We start from the raw sequence: 21,294 nt of genomic DNA on the forward strand, positions 1-21,294 counted from the left end.
TTTCCGAAATGAACTTGATTGATGTAGTTGTTATGGCACTATTTATTCTCTATAATTAGTGTAAATGTGTTGAGAAATTCTACGTCTCAGACTGCGCTTGTGTTATTTCACTCATCAGCTCTCAGAGTTCCCGCTTAGTGCAGAGTTTGTCTTGGATGTGGAGAGGAGATCTGGGCAGCCTGGTCACCCCTGAATAGAGCTCTGCTTGTAGCCATTTTAAGACCATTACAACGGTGAAAGGCTACACAATGGTCAGCGCTGGCCTTTGTTTCAGCCAGTCACTTGCACCCTGTGAAAATCAAATAGAGCCTCGGCTTGAAATAAAAGGTGAGAAAGGTTTTGCGTATACTCCCATTTTTAGGTTTTGTTTTGAAAAGGAAAGAAAAGTTTTCAGTGACTTGATTTTCAATGTTATTGTTAAAGAAGCAAACCGGTGAAAGGAATGCAAAAGGAAACCTCATCTGAATGAATGACGTTGAATTTTTTTCTTCTCAGACGCTCGCAATCCAATTAGGAGTTTAATAAGGGTCATGCATAGGGACTTCACGCTGCAGGTCGGATTCTTTTTGGTGCTTTTCGGGGAGTAGGACTGGACTTCAGTTGGGTAGGGCCTGGGTTCTTTAATGTGTACCGAAGGGGTCTTGTGCCCCCGGTGAGCCATTGAAACCGTCAGGGGAGCACAGATGATCTTTTCCGTTGTTCAGAAGGCAGGGTCGGGAGATAATCTGACACTGTGGGTAAGTTGGTTTCTCAGGTGGTACCAATTACCTGATCACTCACACGCCTCCACTCCCTCTCACACATGTTCCACACTCATGTTGCCTCATTTCCGTTGAATTTTTTTTTCAGCATAATGTTTAATTCACTGCACTCAAAACAATGCGACTTGAACTATTTCTCCATTTAGTTCCAGTTTTTGCATCGTACCCATAAGTCTTCTCCGCAGATCAGATGGGAATAAAAATGCAGAAAGCCTATATGAGTCTTTAAAGGGGCCAGAGTTGATCTTTAATCTCTCCCTATAAGAGAGGGAAAGTGGTAGGAGGGCTCCAGAAGTGGACATATCCAGCCTTTGTATGTTTGGTTCACATGCTGGGGAGCTTTGAGTGTCTGACAGCCGTTTAACTCCACACGACCTGGTTCTCAAGTGCCATCATTTGGGCGCTCTTGAATCCTGTTAGGAGCCATAATTACAATTCATGCACTCCCCACGCTTCTTTGAAGAGGCATTGAGAGAGCAGAGAGGGGTGCGGAGAGCCTTAGAGAGCCGCAGGAATAACGGCCCTTCATCAGTGTGGAGAGGCTTTCAGGAACCTGCATGAATACGACGGCTTCACACATTAAGCGATATACACTCAACATACAGATCCATGTAATGCAATGGCCAACAGTGCAACTATGTGCATGTGTAGAAGAATTTCTTGCTTTTAAATTGCAAGGGTTGGTTCCTAACAGTGCAGGTGAAAAAAATATACATTTTATGTGACACATTTCATAAAATTACCATCCTTTCAAGTATGCAAACAACTTGTGAATTGAAGTACAAGTGAAAGCACATTCAAGACTTTAAAAGAGTAGGAGAAGAAAGGGTGAGCATAATGCCTAATAGGTGCTTTAGTAATTTCTGAGTTTTCATAGCTTAATCCGTTCTGAAAAGCTCAGGAGAAGAAAGGCTGCAAATGGCCCTCAGTATTAATTTGATGTGACTTCTGTACAATAAGGGCTGTGGATCCCAGAAGCCCATTTTCAAGCTTACCTTCTTTCATCATCCTCAGCCCTTGGAACTTTTGCCTAAATGTTTCATGAATCCAGGGCTGTAAGCCTCTTTGGTATTCTGTCTTTATAACGCCTGGTTTAAGACTATTATTACACCGTGTTCAAGGCAGAGAACCACATACAAACAGTGAAGCTGGCTCTCCATTGTGTGAAACTCAGATTGATTTGGTACAATTGGGAGGGCACTTGTATTAAAACACACATATTCTATGGCTCATTTCCCTCCCTTTATTTAGGATTTTTGCAAATGCAAATGAGGGTCGGTTTCCCTCCTTCTCTTTATAAATACCTTTTGTCTCTGGGTTTTCTGATTTAGATCCTTCTAAAACAGGTTAAATAATGTCATATTCATATTAATCATGAATCCAAACACATTTCCTAAAAGAACATTTGTGTGATCAGATCAGATACATTCAGCCAAAATCCAAGTAAAATTAAAGTTTCCACGATTGTTGTCAGCACTTCATTTCCTGTTCTGTGAATCATGGGACTTGTGTGAGATGCAAAAAAAGTCCCGAATTTGTTTGCAAGAGAAGGGTGTCGTTTGTTATCAAACAAGGGTGTACTGATGTGCCTCAGGAAAGTGCAGGATGCATCTCTGCAGCATACGTTTTGTATCATATTCCCTCCAATTATAGAAAATAATGTCACTTACTGCATACACCATAGGCTCCACCAGATTTGTTTTCGAAGATACGTGTCATTGTTTTGTAATTGTAAGGAAACAAAAAGTCAATTTCTTTGTTGTACATCTTTTGTTTACATTGAATAGGGTGAAACTAGCAAGGGACACACTGGGTGGGTCAGTGACCCAGGAGAAAACAGCTTGCATTAATATGGTCTAATCCAGTGTAATTAGTCAAATTACAGCACGCCAAGCAGCTTGTCAGGGGCTGTCGGCTTTGGCAGGCACACACGATGGCCCAGAGTCCCACTGGACAGCACAGACTTTCAAAACTGTGCCCATTGCTCTTGCTTTTTACTCCTTTTGACCCACTTTCCTTCATCTGTCTTCTTGACAAAAAATAGGAGGGCTCTTTCAGTCCTGCTATGATTATTTTTCTTTTTTTTTTTTTTTTTTACCTTTTCTTGGTTGTCTTTTGTAGCCGCGGGCTGCTAGCTTGGCTTCATGCCTGCCTGCTAAGGTGGATCAAAATGATATGAGGATTCATAGCACATTCTACAGAAAGTCAGAGTAATTATATCAGCGCCGCACTCCTCCTACGTGATTTTATGAGAGTCAGCTGCATGCTAACTAGTGTTGCTAAGAACCATAGACACGGGTGAGACACTTCCTCATACTGTAGGATTAGCATTGGTAAAAAGATTTAAACTAAATAATTACATGAGGATAAAGTACAAATTATCTAGTGCACTCAACAGCCAGATTATCATCCCCTGCAAGCCTCGCTCAGCCCCAAGGGGTGAGCCTGGATGACAAAAGGCCCTTATTAGCATAAATTTACAAGTCCTCTCATTCTGAGAAGCCGATAAGAACCTGTTCCACCTTTGCTTTGGCCCTGAATGGCTTGTTGTGCTTTTGGCAATGACAGATAAGTCAGGGTAATTCCACTTTATGCCTGAAAAAATGATGCTCTAGATTCTGGCTGCATCCCGAAGGTGTCACCCATGATAATCCTCAAAGAGCGTCCGGCAGAAAAGGGGGTTGTGTGTTTTCCACATGATATACCGCGAATGACAGAAAGAATTATACGAAGGAGGACAAATCTGTAACATATTATTAAGCAACTCCCAGTGAATAACAGGGATAAAAGGATAATGGATGAGGGTGTCGTTATTACCTTGGTGCTGAGGGAAGCGCCAAGGCAAAGGTAGAGAGACAAGATTAATTGAGGACGAGTGAGGCGCTCATTGCTCATCAGGCCCTCTCGTCTAACCACTTGCTCTTTCTGTCCCTCTCCTCCTCTGTCTCTCCACCTCTTCATCCTTGTCTCGTTCTTTCTCTTCTTCTCTGTATTGCTCTGAGCCCTCTATCCCACCCACACACCGCCATAAAAAAAAAAAAAAAAAAAGTGGGATTTAAAGCGATCAACTTGGCACTCTCAGTGGCAGCCAGAGGAAGCCGGTACCCAGGCCAAGAAGATTTCAGTCATCTTAAGTCTGACAAGTCCCTGAAAAAGTCCCATTAGGAAAAGCTTGCTGAAAAGACCCCATACCAAATGACTGCATCCCTTCTCTCAAGCTCCTTAGTGGAGGCATCTTCAAGCTGTTTATCGGGATGATGTGCTCGTGTATAGTGTGAGCGGAGACGGGTGTGGGTCAGAAGTTGAGAACGTTCATATGTTTGTTACGTCCTTTTTTTTCCACACTATGTTTGTTTGCTACCAAATTAGATGTACTCAAATTGTCAAATCTTTTTTTTTTTTTTTTTTTTTAATTGTATCTTTATTTGGAATGAACAGGTAAATTCACCAGCAGATCGACATTGGTTAAAAAAAAAAAAAAAGAGGCAAATGTCATTTCAGTTGTTCTTGGGTTTGTTTTGTTTTTGTATACATGTAAAAATAATGGAAATTGTGCAACAATTTATTTTCAATTGATTTGTCACATATGATACAGTGTTTGTATTGCCCAATTTCTGCAAAACTCCAAATAATAAACAAAGGTTGGGGAAAAAAAATGGAATGAACTGGTAAATTCACCAGCAGATCGACACTGGTTAAAAAAAAAAAAAGAGACAAATGTCATATCAGTTTTTGTTGAGTCCAGGAGATGCACTTCACCAGCCCATAAGGCAAACAAGTCCCAACAAAAAAAAGCCTCTAATCGTGGAACAAAGTTCATTCGTTCATCCTTGTAGTGACCATTCTCCTTCAATATCTTAAATTTAACAGCAATTGCACTCAAGTAACAAATCTTCAAATCTTATAGAAAAAAAATGAACGTATAAGAAGGAAAAAATGGCTGAAATTTGACTTTGTTGTGAAAGAAAAGTTGTATCATCTTTATTATATTTTGAGATAATTACTGAGACCTTTTACTTTATACACATCCTATACTTAAGTTAAATCACTAATAAGTATTATCAGTGGCATGCATTTAATGTAGTAGTTGTATTTTACTGCTATTGTGTACGATCATAAAGTTTTTGGAGTTTCACTGTTCTGTGAGAAATGCAAACTGTATCTCTGTTAAATAAACTTTTCATGAACTTATAAATACAGGTCTGTTTTTAAGTTTGTGCATTAGACTTTCCAGCAAATTCAAGACTTTATTTCACTGGAAAATGAAGAAAATTCCTCAATTCATAAAGAAAAATTGGAATCTAAAGCCATCAAACAAATGTATAGTAAAAAGTATGTTTATCTTTAAGATGTAATAAGGTAAAAATATAAAGTACAGTCAATTGGTAAACATAGAGTACAAGTACTTGTGTCAGTATAATATTTAAGTAACAGTACTAACATTCTACCTTACAATTCTTACAATTCCACGTCATGTATTTAATGTCTTTACACGTCAGAATCAGAATCAGCTTCATTGGCCAAGTATGTGAACACATACAAGGAATTTGGCTTCGGTTTTTACATTGCTCACGACGTACAGTTCCGCCATGAACCCAGACAACATGTGGACCTAGACATAATATAGACAAACATTCGACTAGAGACAACGACAACAATGGGTTGAGATTTACAGTGGATTTATAATGTAATATGTACAGAGTGCAAATTGGAATTTTTATACGGTGAGTGGATGTGTGGATCCAGTCTATTAAAAGTATATGTTTATGTATATATCATTTACAGTGGGTTTTATATTATAATATATACAGAAAGTGCCAATTGAAGTTTTTATACAGTGAGTGGATATGTACAGGAATATGGTCTGTAAAAATATATGTTTATATGTATATTATTTACAGTGGGTTTTAAATTATAATATGTACAGAAAGTGCCAATTGAAGTTTTTATACAGTGAATGGATATGTACAGGAATACAGTCTGTAAAAATATATGTTTATGTATATATTATTGTAGCACAAATAGATTATATAGGATATTTACTGATTATACAGTATAAGACACTTCTAAAAACTTCTTTGTGAAAGCATAAAAAAGTATGTGCTCTTCATTATATCACCATAGTAAATCAGCCGCGTATGAAATCTGATAAAGAATTCAGAGTTATCTCTTGTGTATCATTAATTAACAGACGTATTTACAAGAAGTGATAATAATGAGCCAAATAAAGCCATCAAGGAAATCCATTTTATTCTGGGTTGTTGCCTTCAAGTTGTTTTGTGCCAGCATTGTTCCTCAGTTCTGTAGGGAACTGCTAGTAACTACTTTTGCGTTTCCTTTTTTAAAGCGTTTTATTTCGACATACACAGATAGAGAATATTTAAGGGAGCCTAAAGTCTTTAAGGAGAAATTGCATACTAGCAGCAGAGCTCCTCCCACCTGTCTCGCCATGGCAGTGTTGAAGACAGCGCTGCAGGGCCTGCTAATGTGCGTGAAATACCATCACTTGACATAAATGTTATTGACAAACTTGGCTGGACATTTGGGGCAGTGAACTGCCAGCATATTTAATGCATATTCATCTCCTTTATCCCACTGGTCTTGCCAGAGCACCCGAGCTGTGTCATCTTGCCACACTCCAGCTACCACCCAAATGTATAGTGACACTGATTATGCAAATCTGTATCTTGTTTTCCCCCCAATACCTGCATTAGGAGCCTGCTACTTTATTGAAGTTGAGATATGGGTCTCTCAGAGAGGAACTAAGTAGAATACTGATTTTTTTTTTTTTTTTTTAATAATCTGTAGGAATCTTCCACATTTTTGTATTTCTGTACTTCATAACAGTTGTCATATAAGGAGGGATCAGATGAGGAACACGCTTTGATGCTCAGGCATATTTTATAAATCTGCAGGATGTGAAAGGGATTAAAGTTAAAAGTATTAAAAGTATAGAGGTGTGGAATGGGGCGTTTTCTGTCTGCGTGGCTTTTTAAAGTCAAATATGCTTGCAATACTTTAATTTTACAGGTACTAAACACCTTTTAGAACTTAATTCATCCAAATATCTTATGACTTCTTCTACTTACTACCACATTTATATGAATCTAGATTGATTGAATTTGTTAATTAGCCCATAAAGACCCAGTACTCCTTTTGTGTCAGTTCCTAAATGAATTTTTCTTTCTCTTGAACCATTATTAACTTATTAATCACCATTTATTATAGTATGAATTTTTTAATTTGCGTGTTTTCTGTCAAAATCTGGTATTTTCTGTTATTTAATTTGCTGATCATGTAAATATTCATAAAAACTTAGATTAAACTTGAGGTTTATTATCTCAAAAACAGAGAAAACTGAAGAAAAAGTGACTTTTCCTTTAAAATATATCATTAACTGAACATAAACCAAGTGTTTCCATCCACTGTCATTGATCCAACTCCATGGGTTTTACTGGTGAATCAATGTTGTATAAGATGATGGTGTTTCCTCGTTCACTACGGAGCCTCTGAACGTCCAAATGGGTCATATCTGATGACCATGAACAGATGACAAACTGAATTTTACACCAATTATTTACATGTATTGATAGGATTAATGTATCCATAGTCATTAAACATTTAAATAAGTAGATTTTTTGGGGTTGCCGGTGGCTGTTTGGGTCTTTATGGGTTAAAATAAATATTAAAATGCATCTTTTTTCTAATACTCACACCTCCTTATAGCACTTTTTAAAACTTTCTGTTCAAGAAATAGTGAATACAGAAGACAGCATGTTATGATGGTGGATATTTTTTGATTTTTATTTTTCTAAGGAGGAGATTTCATCATTCACAAGAGGACCACAAACAAAATTTCATTCACCTGCACTGTATGACTCCATGGGGTTAGCTCCCCACTGCTCTCTGCTCATACTGTTACCAGGCGTTTTGCTTTCTCTCTGCCTTTTCCCCGACTGCTCAACCTCTTCACAGATTTGGCTCATATTGCCTGAGGTCAGCCATTGAATACAGTATACGCAGTGTGTGCTGATCCTCCAAATTGCCATGTGTGAAATCCATCCCACTCTCTCCTGGGGGAGTAGTCATATCAGTCAAAATGAAACTGCCTCTCGTATCCTCCCCTTATTCTTCCACTTCACTGTTCCTTCTGGCCGCCTGGGACTACGCAGTTTTGAAGCTTTATAGTGCAAGCCTATTAGACAAATCTGAGAAGAATGCAGTGGAGGTGCTCTGATACCAGGTTGTCAAAGTGCACCACAGTCTCATATAAATATATCAGTCATGCTGGCTTGGAGGTCTCACTGAATTATGTTATTTTCCTATTTTGGTTGCAGTGCAGTGGAGGCGATTGCATTGTTCCATATGGAAGAATATTGCATCAGGTTATAGAGAAAATGCTTCGTTAGATTTATTAATAATGCCTGTCACAGTGTCTCAACCAATATGGGGTTAAAGCTATTTGGAAGTCAGATATGATTAGAATCTATTTCCATGCATGAAGTGGCTTCCTATCGCTTTTAAGTATGATGTGCTCCGTTTGAGCATCTGCACATTATTATATATGAGTTTCAGCCTAAACACTGGTGTCACCTGTGCTTCTCCTCATCTCAGCTGTCAAAATATTTCCTGTTTTGCGCCTGTGATGTTCTCCACACAGAATGCAGCCTGCCCTCTGTCACATCTGGGAAAGAAAAGAAAGGGAATAAAGGAAAGAGAGGACAGAGATGTTAAATTGCATTATAGCTGTTATGTTGGAGAGGTATATTTCTGTGCAGCTGGCAGAGCAGCGCATGCGCCTGTGCTTCCTAATGAGCCTGCGTGGAGGGACCTGTGTGGAAACAAAAGGCTGTGCTTGTCGGCCATACCAGACCCCTCCACCACCCGCCTCCCCCACACCCTTGCCTCGCTGCTACCACCCCCCCACCCCCCACCCCAACCCTGAGCGTGACAGACCAAGAGCAGAGCGCCGGTCCCTTCCTGGTGGCGTGATTAGATTGGGGCCGAAGTCTCCAGCTGGCAGGCCTGTCTGTGACTGGAGGCGGCCGTCCCTAGCGCTTGTCACTGGCTGACACCTCTGACAGGCAGGGGACAGCTTCAGCAGACAGGTTCATTAAATGGCATTTTTTACAGCTGGGCCTCCAAAAATGAGGGCTGGGCTTTGTCAAATCTCCAAGTCTACAGGGGCCCCTGTGTGTTGGTTTAGACCAAAGCTTTGTTGTTATGACAATTTTTTTTTTTTTTTTATCTGGGCTGTTTGAAATCAGCTCTTTTTTTTCCTCCTCCTCTTTAGCCTCTCTTTTGTTGACAGCTAGCCCTTTGGCCTGTACTTTGTCACAGCAGCAAAATGTTCACTTTATCTGGGAAACAGCCTGTTTCAACATATTATGAGATTGATAATCAGGTACCAAATCATAGCTTAGGGCTGCAATCCCAGAGTAACTGGTGACACAAAGTAGGTTGTCCATGTTGATGATGCTACCGTAATACAGTGATTTTGCAGTAATTGGTGCATTTCAGGATTAAGAAGTCTATGTCATAGAAGGAAATCCGAGAATTGTGAAGTCCAAGATATGACAATGAAGTGACGTGCAAAAAGTATACAGAGCTTAGTGCCTCTTTAATACAACTTCCATGTCAATAAAGTCAAATTAGCAGAAAAGTCAGTGTAGAATGCCTGCATGTAGCATGATATTTCCTACAAATACAATGCAAGAAATCATGGAAAGGAATGATTTTAGGAGTTAGTTCAAGGTGCTCTTTGGAAAAAGGGATTCATAAAGTAGCTGACAAACAGGAAGAAAACTCCAAGGCTTAAAGAGAGTGCCTTGGAGTTTTCTTCCTGTTTGTCAAATACAATGCAATATCTCGCATAGCCCCGTGGTACAGCTATTTTTTTTTTATTTGGAATAATTAAGGACCTTCACATGTTTAGTGTTGTCTAATATAACAGAGATATCACAAGGTTTTTTAAGGATACAGCTCAAGTTAAAGCGAATAAATAAAACGAATAGAGACTGTATTGAGAATGACAAACCACTCAGTCACTTGTCATCCAAATAGCTTGAGATGTCGTCAGAACAATTCACCAGAGCCGCAGAGTGATGGAGTAAGATGTGTGCAGCCTTCCCATGATGCCTATATGCACGACTTGTCTTTCAGCATTGCACTGAGAAGACAACTTCCAGAACATCTGGCCGCAGAGCAGGAGGGGAAGGGGGAATTTATGATACCCTTTGTGGGAGTGAGCTTCTGCTGGCCCTCAGCAGTCCACCCACAGCTCCGCACACATCACTCCATCTCACCTCCTTTCCTCTTGCTACCCTCCCTCCAAGTCTGAGCGCTGCCTCCTCTGGGCCATGCTGTCTCTATGACAACTGTTTGAGTTGGGGGTTGCAGAGGTGTCAAGCAGGGGCATCACTAGGAGGAGAGCACCAGAGAGGCTGTGCTGCACATCCAGCATCTCCACCTAATCCAATTTTAATTGAGCTCCAGAGATTTTGGATGTGGCACGGAGGTCGGGCATGAGCTATTCCAGGGAGAAATTAAGGCAGCCCGGCTCGCGCTGCACTCTTCCAGCCTGTCACTATTTTAAATGAGCATTAGCATCAGACCTAACCCAGCTGAACATCTCACTCTGCTTCCCTCCCTCTGCCTGTGCCTACCCCACCTCAATCACTCCCCCCCCCCACACACACACACCACCACATACAGACACACACATTAATGTACTGTAGGGCCTCACCCCCTTACTGCCCTGTTATATCTTTATTCTCTCATCCCCTCCCTCACTTTCTGGACTGGTCTATGTGTGATTATAACCTGCAGGGCTGATGAGGTCCTTCACTTGCTCATATTGTTGGACAAAATTGTTCACTTGGAGGGGAGTGAGATGGAAAGGACGAGGTGAAGGTGTGTGAGGGGACCATTCTCACCTGTCAGAACAATTGTCTTGGTTTTCTATGTGTGGACCTGCAGTTCCAGTGCTTGGGGTGCATACACTAATGATCTTTTGTCTGTTCTCTCCATCCCTTGGCAACATGGTTTTTATTGATTACTTTTGTGTCACTGACGCGGGGGGTCATTTATTTGACCATTTGCTTTCACTCTATTGAGCCTTGCAGAGCGAATGGAAAGGTGTGAAACACTGCAATGTGCTATAAGCTTTGTATTGTAAAGAAAAACCCCTAATTAACAAACAATAAGCATTAGATTTGACATTAAACCCTTTGGTGTTTACTTGTTTCTCTTCACATGAGTTGATTTTGGTGGTTGTTTTTTTGGCATTAGAGGTCAGAGCTGTGGAAAACATCCTGAAAATATTAAAAGAGGTACAGGGATGAGGGAGGTTTTGGTTATCACTGGGTGTTATAAAGATGTACAAGTATGTGGTTTGTGTATGTTTATATATGTGTATGCATATGTAAGTGTATATGTGTATATATATGTGTAGGTATATGTGTATGTATAGATCTGTGTATGAATGTGTATTTACATATACGTGTTATTGTATTATGTGTTTACGTAAATAATATTATATTCGTTCATTATAATATAAAGCCGGACACCAAATTATTTAATAATAAGTATCAGTCATATTATAGTACAGGGTGGGGAAGCAAAATTTACAGTGAACATTTAGTTGTTTTTGCTCAGCAGGCACTACGTCAATTGTTTTGAAACCAAACATATATTGATGTCATAATCATACCTAACACTATTATCCATACCTTTTCAGAAACTTTTGCCCATATGAGTAATCAGGAAAGCAAACGTCAAAGAGTGTGTGATTTGCTGAATGCACTCATCACACCAAAGGAGATTTCAAAAATAGTTGGGGTGTCCATAAAGACTGTTTATAATGGAAAGAAGAGAATGACTATGAGTAAAACTATTACGAGAAAGTCTGGAAGATACTATTAAAGAAGAATGGGAGAAGTTGTCACCCGAATATTTGAGGAACACTTGCACAAGTTTCAGGAAGCGTGTGAAGGCAGTTATTGAGAATGAAGGAGGACACATAGAATAAAAACATTTTCTATTATGTCAATTTTCTTGTGGCAAATAAATTCTCATGACTTTCAATAAACTAATTGGTCATACACTGTCTTTCAATCCCTGCCTCAAAATATTGTAAATTTTGCTTCCCCACCCTTTATATAGTATAGATATACTTAGACTAGGAAGGTTATTATTGTTATTAATTATATAAGGAGAAGGGGTGGGAGTTTATAAGTTATACTTTTTCTCACTCCTTTTCGAATATGTATTATATGTCTTATGTTTAAGTGTTTTGTTTATTTATTTTCTTCTGTTTTGACATTCATATTTGAAATAAATACATCAATCAATATATGTGAATATTCCTTTGTATTTTCACTGAGCTAAACCCACATGAATCCTTACTGTAACTATTGCTTTTCAGAGTTTCATCTCTTTAAATGCCAAACTCTAAATACACATGTAGGTCTCTGTGCACACATACACACAACTTTCCAACATCCATCAACACATAAACACCATTTTTATTTTAGTTGCATAGATTTCCTTGCAGAGAAGTACTCCTACTGAAAACCAGGGGGGGAAAAAAATGCATTTGCCTCATACTGTATGCTGTAAATGGCTCAATCTGATGCAAAATTCAAACTGAATACATGGTATTATGCAATAAGCGCAACCCAATCAAAGTCAAAAAGCATAGTTTTTCTGGATTTAAATGGGTTAAAGGGCTAATTATTGTGACTGTGTAGTTTGTTTTAGACTCACTGTGGATGTTGAGGTTGAATATCACTAATAAATCTATGGCATATGCATTAATGCAGCCAAATTTACTCCAAAAAATAAAAAATACAAAGTTATTATTGCAAAAACACTGGTGCTATTAACAGCATTTCTAAAATAAATACGAAGTCTGTTGTTTCATTATTTTATCATTTATCATTGCTGAAGCATTCATTCACATCATTTATCTGTTTGGTTTTATATGGCTGATAAATCTTGAAGGTATCCATCTTCTGTGTCTACCATTCTAGGTCTTAGCCTACACCGAGGGTTTACATGGGAAGTGGATGTTCAGTGAGATCCGAGCAGTCTTCTCTAGGCGTTATCTCCTGCAGAACACAGCAGTGGAGGTCTTTATGGCCAACAGAAGTAAGTGGAAAAGCCCCTTAATGCATTTGAAGGACAAACTTCCTCTTCTCTCCCACACTAAGTGATGGCTTTTGTTGTTCACAGCATCAGTCATGTTCAACTTTCCAGACCAGGCCACGGTAAAGAAGGTGGTCTACAGTCTGCCTCGGGTAGGAGTGGGCACCAGCTATGGACTTCCACAAGCCAGGTGGGTAGTAGATTCTATAAATAATGTCAAAATACGCTTAGCAGGTAGATATTTTGGATGGATATTGAATTTACTCCATTCCTTGGCTTTCCTTCTTCATGCTATGGAGAAAATGTGCAGCTTGGCCTCAGCAGAGTCATTTGAAGTCCCATTGCTCCAGTCAGTGGATGTGCACTGACCCTGACTGAACTGACCTAATTCTCTGACAGAAGACTCTATACAGCAGGGCTACAGCCAGGTCACTGACCAGAAAGAAAACCACATTCCCTTTAGACTTTACACTCTCATACTGCTAACAGCCCTGTTTAGACACTCTGAAAAACACACACACTTTCCGAAGCCTTACCTTTTTGTTAGTGGATGGATAGAAAACCTCCCCAATTTACCAATTAGCAAACTAAAATGTCAGTTTTCAATAAAAAACAGCTATTTTAACCCATAAAGACCCAAGCAGCCACCGACGACCAAAACCATCTACTGATCTAAAATGCTTAATAACTTCTGATCCACTAAGTCTATTAATACATGTCAATAATTGCTGTAAAATACAGTTATTCATCTTTTCATGGTCATCAAATATGACCCATTTGGACGTTCAAAGGCTCTGTAGTCACCATGGAAACACCATCATCTTCTATAGTATCGATTCACCAGTAAAACCCATGGAGTTGAATCAATGACCGTAGATGGACACACTGGGTTTATGTTCAGTTAACGAGAGATTTTGCAAAAAAAGTCAATTTTTCTTCAGTTTTCTCTGTTTCTGATATAATAGCCCTCAACTTTCAACTGAGCTTTAATGAACGTCTACATGATCATAGAATTAAATACAGGAAAATACCTGATGTTCACTGAAAAAACACCAAATACAGAGGATTATGTCATAATAAACTGTGATAAATCACTTAAGAAAACTTAAACATAGAGAAAACAAATATTTTGATTGAATATTTTGATATTTTTAAAAGTAACACTGGGTCTTTATGGGTTAACCCTCAGAGAGCCACCAGCAACCAAAAGCATCTAGTGATCTAAAATGTTTAATAACTGTTGAAGCGCTAATCCTATCAATACATTTAAGGAATTTGGGTGAAATGCAGTTTAGCGGCAGGTTCACATGTGTTTTTTTTAATATATATTCAGAGGCTCCATAGTGAACATCACCAGTAAAACCCATGTAGTTTGACAAATGACAGTGATTGTGGACACTTGTTTTTATGTTCAGTTAATGATAATTTTTGCAGAAAAAGTCACTTTTTCTTCAGTTTTCTCTCTTTTGATAAAAAAAACCTTTGAATTTAGTCTGAGCTTTGATGAACATCTACATGATCGGTAAATTAAATGTTGGAAAATACCAGATTTTTGCTGAAAAAAGCAGAATGCAGAGGATAATAGAATAAAGGGTGATAAAACACATGGGAAACATTAGACAGAGAGGAAAAATTCATTTGGAACTTTACATAAAGCTAGGTTGTTTAGGGGTCATTAATCTTATTTGTTTTCTAAAACGAAAAATAATATCTTCAAGCATGTTTTTCATGAAAGAAGAAGACTAATTTTGTAACTGTCTTTACTGTTCTGACTATTGAGCTAGATTTAACCAGAGGATCAAGTATTCCTTATTTTAAGAGTAAGGCCAACTTTGTCATTTAGGAAAATTAAATCTAACTCTAACTGTGTTTCCATTTCTAGTAATAGAACCGCTTGCTAATATTTCAGCCCATTATGGTTTTTCAGTTGTTAGACTTTTATTCATGTTTATCTAAGAATTTCTCTCCTAGGACTGTTTTTGCATTTCAAGGGTTCTATTCCATTACCTTTTTTTTTTTTTTTCTAAAGTATGGTTTAAATGTTCTTTCCAGGCGGATCTCCTTGGCCACCCCTCGGCAACTTTTCAAGTCGTCCAACATGACCCAGCGTTGGCAGAGAAGGGAGATTTCCAACTTTGAATACCTCATGTTTCTAAACACTATTGCAGGTAAGTGTTTCCAGTCTGTCTGTGTACTGCGGTGAAAACTGAGACTCCTTTAACGCAGAAGTACCTGTAAAAGTAACCTAAATAATATATTATTTCCCTCAGACCCTTCAGTGAAATAGATTGTGAGTTGTTTTGTTCGTTATCCTGGAAAATTAAAACCACCGAGAACAGTTCTGCATTATCTATGCGAGTCTCTTCACCGACGGAGTCAAGCTTACCTATCGTGATCAATAAACTTTATGTGTCAGTGCACTGGAAACATATTATAAGTGGCCTCAGGTATGTCGCATTTGTTTAAGAATCCATGATATCCTTAAGTGGTTCTCAGCACCGTATGCTTTACTGTTCGTCGGAGTGTACTGTTTGAAGCAAAGAGCAGGCGCAGCACATTTTGCCAGATAATTAGTGCCTGGGTTTGTGAGAGCGTACATGTGTGTCTGCGGAGTTGAGAGGTTCTGTTGTCGACTCTCTGATCTGAACTGCAACTAACAGGGAAGGCGAGAGCGACTGCACGCTACTCTGCTCTGAGAGGTGTCATCCTCTCTCTCGCTGCAAATTCATGCATATTTATACTTAGCTTGTGCTCGAGTTCGATACATTATTGTCAGCTAATTAGATGTACGGCAGACAGAAAAACATGCCCAAAATTCATTAAAAAATCCCTGGTAATGACCTGGGCTGACAGGGATGTCAGAATAGTGTTGGGCGGCAGACAGGCGGGGGGATGAAGTGCTGGGGAGAGGTGCGAACGGGAAGTGGTCTTCTAATTAAACACTATTCCACCGTTATTAACATCCTGCCATCCAACTGAGGTTTCAGCACCAGCAGGTCTAACCGCACCAGCTCTTCCTCCACAATCAACCCGGTGCTTTCTTTTCACTCTGTAGTATTAACCTGGATAATAATGCTCTCTACCTCCTCCCAGACCCCGTCTCCTCTGCAGATGCCTTCCCATTGACTTGCCTGTCAGACGTTATCACTTGTGCAGCTCGATTTAGACTCTGCTGGAACATGTCCACTGAATTATCATATTTCACTGCAATGTCTTAAATTGTACACTACTTAAGACACTTGACATTTATTGCACAATTCAGGTGTAATGAAAGTCTTTTTATTTTACTGATCTTATTGTCAGTTTCACCATTTCATTTAGAAGACGCACGGGCAAATAAAGTCACACTATATTAAATAAGTAGGGAAGGAACCTTCCAGGATGTTACCCATTGATTTCTGAACTGGGTCAAAACACGGTATTCGAAATCTCTCTGACGGGACATTTTAGAGACATTTTGACAGATTAGTGTTGCTAAGTGACCCACATTTTTACTTTTAAATAAATTTTTGCTTTAGTTGGACCATAAGGGATTATCCAAAACAAGGAGCTACTTTATATTGAAATAAATGTTGGAATGGCAATCAATTAAAGTTCGCTCTCTGATGGGACATTACTGTGTTTTGACCCAACTGCAGTTTTGAAGCCGAAAGATCCTGTTCCCATGTTGATTTTATCGAATCAAGTGGTTGGAGTTGAAGAAGAGCAAGAGATGTAACCAGAACATATTGAAGACACTATAGCAGTGGTTCTCAACCTTGTTTGGCTCGTGGCCCCATTTTAATGTCACAAATTTCTGGGGACCCCAGACATTCAAAACGGAGACATTTTTCTCTTGGAGAAAAAGTAAGAAATGATGGTTATATATCTATAAACATCATTTCTTTCAATAACGTAAAGCAATAATAGCAGTTGTAATGGAAACACTAAATACTTAGATAAATAAATAAATAGATAGATGGGAAAAAGTGAGATTCCAAAGGGAAAAGAACTCGAATACAGCTAAATTAAGTTCAAATACCACACCAAAAAAGAGGAATCAGAACAAAACGTGTGGCACTTAGGAAGATAAAATTGAACAGGCAAAGCAATGAATGAAAACAAAAATTGACTTAATATAATATTATATTTTATAATATAAAATAATACGTGAAAGGATCACAGGATGTGAGTATACAAAAATGAGAAATCAGTAAAGGATTTTAAATAAGAGTATAGAAAGAAGATGATGAAAGAAAAGAAGAAAAAACACTTAAATCAATAATACCAAATACAATAATAGCTAATAACTAATTTTGATTTAAGTGTAGATGAGGCGTATATCAGCATTTAGCTTCTGCCTAAGCCTGTTCAGTCTCAACAGAATTCACAGTCGGTTCACTTAAAATCACCCTCATTGATTGTATTAATAATGCAATAAATCATAATCCCTGTTCAACCTGTAGCGTGATCAACATACGCACAACTGTAAATAGTATATGTAGCTTTTCAATTGGTCTTTATTCTTTGATTTTGCCCTTTTTCTGCTCTTGTGTGCTTTTGTGCTTCGCTGGTGTACCGTGGAATTTCCCCTTATGGGACTAATAAAGGCATATCTTACCTTATCTTATCTTACCTTATCTTATCTTATCTTATCTTATTTTCTGTATTACGGAAGATAACTGAATAAACTTAAACCTTGGAAAATAAAAATAAAAATTTAAGGCTGCCAGAAGTTAGGAGTGTGTCATCCCTGCCTTGGTCTTTCTGTTATATCAAGACCTTCCCTTAACCCTTAGGGGTCTGAGCCTTTTTTGGCCGTTTTTAAGTACTTTTGATTTTGCCTTTATATACTATATAAAGAAATTTTTACTATACACATGTTTAGTATCTGTTTTTTCAGCACAACTTCATCTATCTCATCTGCCTATTATTTTTTCACTTTAACCTATTATATCAACACAAAAGGCCAAAAAACATCCAAAAAATATAAAATCTGATTTGAAAAATGTATATAATTTATTGCATAAATAACACAAAGATGCTTAACGAACCTTTTCAAAGACTTTAAAAGTGAATATTGGTTTTAAATATTAGGTATATACAATCAAAACTGTAATAAATTAAAACAATACGCAAATATTTGACATAAAAGCATATCTTCACATTGGCGTTTTCTCCGCAGATTCGGCCAGTTTTTTTCCATTTTGAAAAAGGACAAAAAAATTACGAAGATATGGTCAGAAATGTAAACCCCCACCACCACCACCACCTCATTTTCATGCTTTTATTCAGGTTTGTTTGCTCCGGTTTCAAACCATCATATCTCTGGTTGTATTTGTTCTATCAACATCAAACAAAAAGTGGGAGAGTGTTTCAATTCTGCATTTTCAAAAGCAATTGTCCGCAGTGGTCTACATCTATGACTTCTGATGCTATGACGTGTTAAATACGTCATGTGATTCAGTTTTGGGGCTGTGACTGTGGACCCCTAAGGGTTAAGTTCTAAGTCAGGGATGTCAAACTCATTTTAGTTCAGGGGCCAAATACAGCCTAATATGATATAAAGTGAGCCGGACCAGTAAAATAATGTAAATAATAGGATAAGAACTCAGAAATAATATCAACTCCAAAGTTTTCTCTGTTTTTGAGTGAAAAAAGTAAAATTCCATAATTAAAATGTTTACATCTACGAACCGTACTTGAGCAAATATGAGCAACCTGAAAATTCTTCAGAAAAATAAGTGTAATTTTAACAATATTACACTTTAGTTTATCATTTATACATATGCATCATAACTTACAGATCACAGTGGATCTACAAATACACAAATCATTTGATAATAGGCAGAATATTGTTAAAATACTACGTACTTCTCTTAAGACATTTCAGGTTGTTCATATTTTTTGTGAAAAGCCAGTTTGTAAATGTAAACATTTTTGTGTAATTTTACTTTTTTGACACTAAAACAAAAACAAAAAAATTGCTTTTTTCATTATTTATAGGCTATTACGATAGTATTGTAGTGGTCTGACCCACTTTAGATTGAACATACTTGATTGTTAATATCTTCAGTGTAATATTTACGTTTCACAAATTCATCCAAAGGGCCGGACTGGACCCTTTGGCGGACCGGATTTGGCCCCCGGGCCGCATGTTTGACCCCTGTGTTCTAAGTGGCTAAAACAAAACGACATATACATTTTACCCTCAGAGCTTGATTCATTACTGGCCGTAAAAGTTCTAACAAATCCATTTATAGCGGCTCTTTCACAATCCCGGATTACACCTGGCCACCACCTGACCTCACAGCTGTATCGGTGTCATCTTCAAAAGGAAAGTAGAGCATTAATGACAACACGGTACATGCTTTTGGCTTTTCCCATGTATTTCCTATGACAAGTTTTGACATCTGAAAGCTATATCCCTACTGCCAGAGCGTGGAGGAAATTCACATCTGGCCAGTGAATAGATAAGTTTTTTTGTGACATTTCAGGCGTTTGGAGTCACGGCCCCCAGAGGAATATGTATCTCTCTAATTACATCCACTCCTCACAACTTAGAGATACTTATGCTCTCTGTAAACCTAAAGACAGGCTTCCTCTACATCCCAGAAGTACCTCGGTGCACTGATACTGTACACTCAGCAGGCGAAGACACGGGGAGTATAGAAAACATTCTCACATAGCCGAATCTGTCATTAGTGAATGCGTTTCCTTTGCAGACTCGCTATGAGACAGGAAGTGCGTCTGATTGAGGGCTCAGAGATTGGGGGCTTGTTGGAATGTTGCACGCTGATCCCCCAAAGTAACTGAAGCCTCGAGTGTATCCTGCCCCTTCTCTCAACCCCTCTGTTCCCGTCCAACCCTTCATCACTCACAGATTTCTTACTGCTCTGTGTCTTCAGGGAGAACATACAATGACCTGAACCAGTACCCGGTCTTTCCTTGGGTCCTCACCAACTATGACTCAGAGGAGCTGGATCTGACCTTGCCAGGGAACTTCAGAGACCTCTCAAAGGTACCAAAAACCTCTTAACCAAGCACTTTGGTATGACTGGGAAAAGGTGGGCAAGAAGACTCTGACTGCGGGGGATTTCCTTAATAATGGCTGTAGAAAAGATCACATGTAATGGCAAAGAAATCTGCACAAAGTGGAAAATGCTGATTGTAACATCCTGAAACACACTCAGATATTCACATTTACCCCCGATTTATTTGCTGTGGTATTAGCATAGTACACAGTTTGCTTTATTTGCACAATATTGGCTATAAGCATTTACTTATAATGGGCAAAATTTCAAATGTCTGTTGCATTAAAACTATTGCTTGAATTCATACCAAATTTGGTTTATAGATTTCCGTTGACCCAAAATAAAGGTCAATACATTTAGGTAAAAATAGGTCAAAGTTACAATTTTTTATGAATTTTTAAAATCTTTTTTTTTTTCCCCATTTACTTACAATGGGTGAAATTTCAAATGTCTGTAACAGCAAAACTATTGCTTGAATTCATACCAAATTTGGTTTATAGATTACCAGTGACCCAGAATAGAGGTCATTATATTTTGGGAAAAATTGGTCAAAGTTTCAATTTTTTATGAATTTTTTAAATCTTTTTTTTTTCCCCATTTACTTATAATGGGTGAAATTACAAATGTCTTTAGCAGCAAAACTACTAGTCAAATTCATACCAAATTGGATTTATATATTACCAGTGACCTACAATAGTTGTGATTACATTTTGGGAAAAGTAAATCAAAGTTCAAATTTTTATGAAGTTTTTGCATCTTTTTTTTCCCATTTACTTATAATGACCAAAATTTCAAATTTCTGTTGCATTAAAACTATTGCTTGAATTCCTACCAAATTTGGTTTATAGATTGCCATTGACCCAACATAAAGGTCACTACATTTTGGTAAAAATACATCAAAGTTACAATTTCTTATGAATTTTTAAAATCTTTTTTTCTTCCCCATTTACTCATAATGGGTGAAATTTCAAATGTCTGTAGCAGCAAAACTATTGCTTGAATTCATACCAAATTTGGTTTATAGATTGCCAGTGACCCAGAATAGATGTTATTATATTTTGGGAAAAATAGGTCAAAGTTTAAATTTTTTATTAATTTTTTAAATATGTTTTTTTTTCCCCCATTTACTTATAATGGGTGAAATTTCAAATGTCTTTAGCAGCAAAACTACTGGTCGAATTTATACCAGATTGGATTTATATATTACCACTGACCCACAATAGTTGTGATTACATTTTGAGAAAAGAAGATCAAAGTTCAAATTTTTATGAAGTTTTTACATCTTTTTTTCCCATTTACTTATAACGGGCAAAATTTCAAATGTCTGTTGCATTAAAACTATTGCTTGAATTCATACCAAATTTGGTTCATAG

General features: G+C 38.0%; 1 protein-coding gene across 1 annotated transcript in view; it reads left to right on the top strand.

The window, feature by feature from the left end:
* The window catches only part of nbeab (neurobeachin b), a 399,314-nt gene that overhangs the window by 308,373 nt on the left and 69,647 nt on the right, over positions 1-21,294 (top strand). The window contains exons 43-46 of the mRNA XM_030151793.1: positions 12,794-12,911; positions 12,996-13,098; positions 14,961-15,076; positions 19,796-19,908. Coding sequence (XP_030007653.1) covers positions 12,794-12,911; positions 12,996-13,098; positions 14,961-15,076; positions 19,796-19,908 — 450 coding nt within the window. The remainder of the gene's footprint in view (positions 1-12,793; positions 12,912-12,995; positions 13,099-14,960; positions 15,077-19,795; positions 19,909-21,294) is intronic.

This window comes from Sphaeramia orbicularis, chromosome 13, assembly GCF_902148855.1.
Source record: "Sphaeramia orbicularis chromosome 13, fSphaOr1.1, whole genome shotgun sequence".
Lineage (NCBI taxonomy): Eukaryota > Metazoa > Chordata > Actinopteri > Kurtiformes > Apogonidae > Sphaeramia > Sphaeramia orbicularis.